Source organism: Watersipora subatra, chromosome 1 (assembly GCF_963576615.1).
Source record: "Watersipora subatra chromosome 1, tzWatSuba1.1, whole genome shotgun sequence".
Classification (NCBI taxonomy): Eukaryota; Metazoa; Bryozoa; class Gymnolaemata; order Cheilostomatida; family Watersiporidae; genus Watersipora; species Watersipora subatra.
Window position 1 is genome coordinate 29,618,351 of NC_088708.1, and position 6,923 is coordinate 29,625,273.

The following is a 6,923-nucleotide window of genomic DNA, read 5'->3' on the forward strand; positions in this document are numbered from 1 at the left end:
GCAACCACATCTTGATCAAGGATCTACAAAATACACGTTCTTCCTGTTTGATGGTAGCAGCATTCTTCAACCCATCTGCATATGTAGACAGGTGCACTGTTCGCAAAATTAGCAAGTTGTTTACGCAAAACCATGCTTGATGATGTCACTAAGAGTTTAAATCCATTGTTGGGGTCCATACATGTAGTTTCTTGTAGGGCGATATGATGCCAATCATTGGTGCCATACCAGTACAAGTTGGTCTGCAAAACAATTATGGGCTCATCAATTACTTATCAATTACTTAATCATAGCCAAAGCAACTGAAGAAATCATATCTTAGGTTAATTTACAAGATAGATGGACATACCAGCAGACACAGTTTTGGCCACATGAAGGACAGCTTTGCAAGTACATGTATGTAGTTGATTTGTGTGAGTAGTACCACACCTTCTTTTCACAAATCATGTATACATGTTTAAATGTAGGTCTTGATGTGTATAAGTGGACAGCAGAATTGAATCTTGTGATTTTCTTTGGTAGCTCATCTTCATCTTGACAAGGTGTATCATGATTAGCAGGTTTCCAACTCTTTTCATGTGGCTAAATGAATGCCAGGACAACATTGACTGAGGAAATCATCACCACTTAATCAGCTTAGACCAATAAACTAGAGTGAATACATGCATGATTTTTCATTCGATAAATGAGGGCAAGACTAATGGTTAATGCCTGGCTAGATTGAAATTTAGTTATTTTTTAAACTGAATACAAGCATCATGATCAGTAGCCACCACTACTGGTTTTTACAGATTACAATGTCTGCATTCCTTCCATCTTAATAATGATTATTAGTTATGTACTTACATTACATAATAATAATTTTATAGAATAATTATAAGTCCCGTTATCTCACCTTAAATGTTTCAGTGGTAAAGTATCGCAAGTCTAAAAAAATACTCACCTCACTGTGTTTTCTCCTACCAAGCTCAATTTTGCTGTTAGTCAGTCTCTGATAGCAAGTTTTGTGAATCTAATAGCCCTTGCAAGCAAGCTGAAGGCATACACCATTGGAAAAAGGTCTTTCAGGCTATTGAAAAAGTGTTTTTGTCAGCTTTCTAGACAGTGACTAAGTGTTTGACCTGTGTGCTTAGGCAATGTTTATCAAATTAATTTCTTGAGAGCCATGTATATGGGCTACACAAGTCATGTCAAAGCTCAAACCATGAATGTACTTATCTTGTATCTTATTATTTTCTATGATTCATCAGTGTCAGGTTATAAAATATAATTATAGTGTTTTGAATTTCTTTTGTAAAAGAAAGCTATTAAACCATACAATTATATACACATGTACATATTCGTATATACATGTATATAGTTTACATGTGCGTGTAACAATCGTAGGACATGGAAAGTTCGAAAATAGATAGAAGATGAATTTTGACTTTACCACTAAAATTTTAAATCACTGCCAAATAATTAGGATAAAAGTTGCAAATCTGATGCTTCTATGGAAGGAATCTTATTTACGGGGAAATAAATCTTAAAATATCATTTTTATCAAATTTCTTATAGAAGTGGAAATGGCAGCTGCGGCAACTCTTCAGTTTTGAATTGTCCATACCCAAATTAGTCTAAATCACTGCAGAAATTGCCACTTAAAGGGGGTGCCAACGGAACATCATTTCTAGAGCTTTTGCCTGCTTGGCCCATAGCCTATTTAGTTATATGTTGCCTAAATGTAAACAAGTCAAAAAATCAATCGGTTAACCCACCGATCTCCTTCTCTTATTAAATGTATCACAAATCTAGATCTTTGACATCTCTTTCCGTAGTTGTTTGGAAGACATATGAGGAGCAAAGACTAATCCCTCGACGGAAGCACTCCACCATATCACAAACATACCTCCAGCTGAGTCTCCAGAGACATATACATATACTGTAGAATGGCAATAGGACAAAGTTATTTTGCAAAAGCTTTGTTATCTACAAAAAGTAAACTTCAAAAGAAAATACATTCTCACACTGTAAGCCTAAATGGTAGAAACACAACCATAGCAGATATGCCAGCAAGTCATTTTAGAAGATCCACTATTCGAAAGCAACTAATTAATGATCGGCAACGCCGATGGAAAACTCATCTCATAACAGGACACTGTTCCACCGGTTTATTGAAGGACTTAGAAACAGATCATCTGGAGACAAACCCTATTCCATTTATATTACCAACGACACAAATATCAATTTTAACCGGGCTCTTCACAGGCCACACAACCTTACAATATCACTTATACAAACTCAATTTAACATTTACACAACATGCACATGCCTAGATGAGGACGAACCAGTAGACCATTGCCTATACAGATGCAGCAATTACACCAATCTAAGAAAGAAAATATTCCCAAGCCCTCACAACTATCAACATCTGTTAGAATTTGTACATGAAAGCGCGGAGTCAATTGAAAACATAATTAACCCACTGCAGATAAACCATAGAAGTAAACATCAATGATACTTACACAGACAGATGATACAGACCCTATTATAGTCATCCAATTATGAATTAACAATCAATCTTGCCACAACCAATACTCATAGAGAATCTATTCTTCAGACCTGAACCCTTATATATAGTATCAATCAATTTATTTTTGTATTTAAGTTATCCTGCATTACTTATTTGAAGTCATCCTCTCATGTAAATTGTCTTAATTTTTACACAAATAATCTCAAACTAAACATGAATTGTTCACTACTATCTTGCATTCAGTATACTTATACAGTTTCCATTTTATTGGATAATATGCCTGCAAATAGAGGCTTTTTGTTATTCTGTTATCAGCAAAATAAAAGATTACTAACTAACTAAATCTAGGTCTTATAAACCAGGCAAGTCAAATATGCTGTAATTTTTTAAAACTAAAAATATAAAGTTCACCGCTAACAACTCAAAATAACATTTTTCCTTGTCTCTATAACATTAATATTAGCAAAGATTTCTCTCTTTCAACCCTCGCAACAACACGTTAAACCATGGATTGAGTTATAAAACTTTATTTGACATTTAGATCTCTAATGTGAATTGATGCAGCACTGTTTACCCAAAGTTTGGCCTAAATTCCATACAAGACACCTTGGCAGGGCCTTGGCAGCACTCAAAGTGAAGTTTCCTATTAACCATCTGCAAGCAGAAACTGCCAGGGTCAGAGTTAAAAGAAGAACATCCTATTCATATAACTCAGAATGAGTCACAAATGATACAGAATTCTCTTTAGCATTGGAATTTCTGTCAATACAAGTCACGTGTGCTGATAATTTCACTTTTTCAGACTTAACCCACACTTGATACTGGATACTTTTCCTTAAATGTCACTTCTAGCGAACACTAAATCCTTTCTTGTTAAAACTACCAGATCATTCTAACTACTTTTTACCTCACATATAAAACTATAGTACTTGGTTACTGTGAGTTTACTCTTAATCTCTTTTCTCCTTAAGTTAGTCTCTACTTGATAAATAAGGCATCCTTGTTTGGGTAGACTACTTAGGTAAGGAAGCCGTATTTTGAAGATTAACAGACAGAATTTTGATAAGATATTCATTCTATCAAATGGTTTGTTTTGGGCATGAACTGCTTTGCTGCGGACAACTATAGATTATTTCCTTTGTAGTGAAGTTGTAAGAATACTTTAGGGTAAATAAAGAGTAAGTAAGGTAAGGAAAGAGCATGCTGCTTCATATAATAGAACTTAAAAAATTTCAAGTCTGCCATAATATTTTTAAACTCTCAATTATTGTTTTTTTGTTGTAATATAATTGTCCAATTCGGGAAACAATGTTAAACTAGATGTCTCTGACTTATGTCAAATCAACACAAAGGAGCGTTATAAAAGGTAAGTTTCTTTTTTTAAAGTACTAGCGTTCAGTTTTTATTTGAGTACGCTACATGGTACGTCAGCGCACTCTAATATTTTAACCCTGATCCAAAAATTTAAATTCTTGACTACAAAAGAAACAGTAAGGGCAGCACCTATCAATAGATGCTAAAATAATTATTGAGGCAGCAAATGCGTGTTTATAAACAATGCGTAGGTATAACTCATATATTTGATTGAATAAGAACATTGATGAAATAATCAAATTAGGCTGCTTGTTTGTCTATGACTCGCCATTTGTAAACCAATATGACGCCTTCAAAGCAAGCAAATCATAGGGTAGTCTTTAGACCCATTGCTCCTTCAGGTTGTTGGCACCACGCGGAGAGTTAGGAACTTCTGAAAACACTTCTCTTGAATAGTCTCTGCTATAGCTATAAGTGCTACACAACGGTTTGTCACGCGCAAACCCAAGTGTTAATTTGTCGGGATCTAATGTGAAATTATACGCCTCTAAGTGTAGAGAGACTTCATCGGATATTAGCTTAGCTATTAATAAATGCCATGGCATAGTCAAATATTGTTAATTGATCTTCTGGAGGCAGAACAATAGAAAAAGGAGATGTATGAAATGAATGCTGCACGAACTGAGGCCAGTCCTAAAGAGCCTGACTCGTCTCATATAGATGAAACGCCTCCAAGTCATTGCTTTCCGATTGCCGAGTCAGGTAAGTGCAGTGTTCTTATTTCTGCTAAATTGCTCAGGGAGGTAGCCATAATCTGACACGCTTGTGAGCTCAAGACACACATCCTAGATTTGTTTTCATAGTATATTTGATGTCTAGTCATGCAAAGTTTTTATAGAGTTCTACTATAAGTCAAAATTTAAATTGTCTCCTACCTGATACTTTGACGGCTGATTTGGAAAAGGTTGAAATCAGGCATCTCATTGCTTAGTACAAAATACTACATGTAGTATTATAAATTTATTGTAGTAAATGATAATTACACGTAATATTACTAAGACATAGCTGTCATTAGTTCAATTTCAGAAAATGAATCAAATCATGTAGCTTTCTTTGTTTAAAACCCATCTATTAATCAACCTACTTTATTATAATTTTGTCTGTTACATTTTGATTGTATAGGTTTGTTGTTTTTGTATTTCTTACTTTTGTTGTCAAGCAGCTCATGAAGTATAGGTCTGCCCTTTTTATAACTAAACTCTGCTAATTGCTAGCTAAGAGGTAAATTTTTATTGAACCCTCATCTCTTGCGTGTATGCTCTTTGAAAAGGAGAGTCAACGGTGAAACGCTATCAAAAGATGATACACTACAAGTCACCGATTCCAAAGACCAGGTTGACTAGAGCCTTACTGACAGACAATGTGTGTGGTAAGTCCTGAAAGGCTATGAGTATTGTGCATATTATGTGTAGCATGCCTGACAGGTGTGTGGTTTGATTTATCTGATAGCTTGTGGGTACACATAAAGAGATGATGAATATAGCTTGCAGCAACATACTCTGTGTGTGGTATACAGTAAATGGCACTGTGTGGCATGTGTCAAAAGGCTATGAATGCGTTATTATGACTGATCTTTGCAGGTGATGTGCAGAGTATTTCAACATTTGTGTTATCAGGTCATGGCTTTGCAAGTGTAGTAATTATTACCATTTAAGCAGTTTTGCCATTGCTCACTGCTGGAGGTGAATTCCCACTAGACAGTGCTACCTTGCAGTAAGGTCATTTCAAAAAAATGCATAGGAGAGGAAATCCAGTTGAAAAGTTTCTATAGATTTTTAAATTTGTACTGTTCAGATGAAAGAAAGCTACAAGTTCATTTAAGCAAGCTCTTACAAGACAAAAGAAAAGAAAGTGCAAAACTACGACACAAGATTTCTTCCTTTGCGCATCTTCAAGAAACAAAACGGCGTGGATGGAATAAAATGGATGAGCAACAACTGAACAAGTTGAACCTTCCGCAGATATCGTCTGGGAACCAAATGCTTGAATCAGCATCACTTACAGAGGTATATATCTTCCTAGGGTGTTCTCTCTGGCTTAATTTACATCTCGGTATATATCAACGTGTTAGTAATACTGTCAGGACCAGACAATCTTCCTTGAATTTGAACCTAGTTGTTTGAAACAGTCTGTATTAGATATATATGAGTTGAGGATCACATTATATTGTATATAATACAGTCTTCAGGTAATGAATGAGCTTTCTAGCTTTCTAGATATACCATCATATCTTTCAACTATTAATAAGATTTTCAAATACTCTGTAAACTCAGTTACGATAAGTATTTCTTTCTTTAAAAGAGCATATAATATAAACATATCTATGCAATATACCTGTAAAAGCTTTTGGTATCAAAGTTGCTAGTACTAGTCAGCAAGTACTAAAAATTGTACAAAAGTATACTGTTGGTGAAAATGTTATTTTACTCTGTTTTTCTGCTTCTTGTCGGCATACTCCAAAAGCTTAGGACAATTTCTTATAGGTTTTCAACTAAAATCTATTCAGATACAATGTATCGTTATTTCTAGATTTACAAAAAACCGCAGAATACAGCCATGGAGAGCTTCACAGTGCCCCTGCTGCCTGTAATGGTAGGAGAGGATGAGCAGAAGATTGTTGAATACGACAAGCAGATATTTATCACTCGTTTGCCGAATATTGCTAGACTCACGACCCGACAGAGGAAACGCTATAATGGTTACAAAGGTTCTCATCTGTTGGAAGGTCAAAAAGCCATTCAAGACCGAAGATTTCAACAACTTTCCAATTCCTTGTCAGAACGAAAAAGTGCATCTCCACCAAAGAAAGCTCCATTCTTTATCACAAAGCGTTCATTGACATATTTATAGCCATAGTTGTATTCCATCACAAAATCAACAGCCTACCTGTATCGTCTTCCAGATAACTCAAGGTCGCTCTTGTTGTAAGCGCAAAAAACGATACAGAAGGCAATGTTCTGGGTAGCTTACATCAATGATACCCACGAGAATAAACCCGATAAAATTATTATATATATAACATTCTTTTGAGGACCAA

At 35.2% G+C, this 6,923-nt stretch overlaps 1 protein-coding gene across 1 annotated transcript; it reads left to right on the top strand.

The window, feature by feature from the left end:
* Positions 1–4,477: 4,477 nt before the first annotated feature.
* On the top strand, positions 4,478–6,798 carry LOC137385311 (uncharacterized). Its single transcript, XM_068071748.1, has 4 exons — positions 4,478–4,588; positions 5,157–5,255; positions 5,681–5,892; positions 6,416–6,798. Exons 1-4 carry the CDS (start codon positions 4,483–4,485, stop codon positions 6,734–6,736), a joined length of 738 nt encoding a protein of 245 aa, XP_067927849.1. The 5' UTR covers positions 4,478–4,482; the 3' UTR covers positions 6,737–6,798.
* The last annotated feature ends 125 nt before the right edge of the window (positions 6,799–6,923 follow it).

Excerpts from the sequence above, each read along its gene's own strand:
- LOC137385311 (XM_068071748.1), top strand. The coding sequence starts at position 4,483 with ATGTATGAAATGAATGCTGCACGAACTGAGGCCAGTCCTAAAGAGCCT. Across the intron at positions 4,589-5,156 it reads CTTTCCGATTGCCGAGTCAG|GAGAGTCAACGGTGAAACGC; the intron begins GTAAGTGCAGTG and ends CTCTTTGAAAAG. Across the intron at positions 5,893-6,415 it reads AATCAGCATCACTTACAGAG|ATTTACAAAAAACCGCAGAA; the intron begins GTATATATCTTC and ends CGTTATTTCTAG.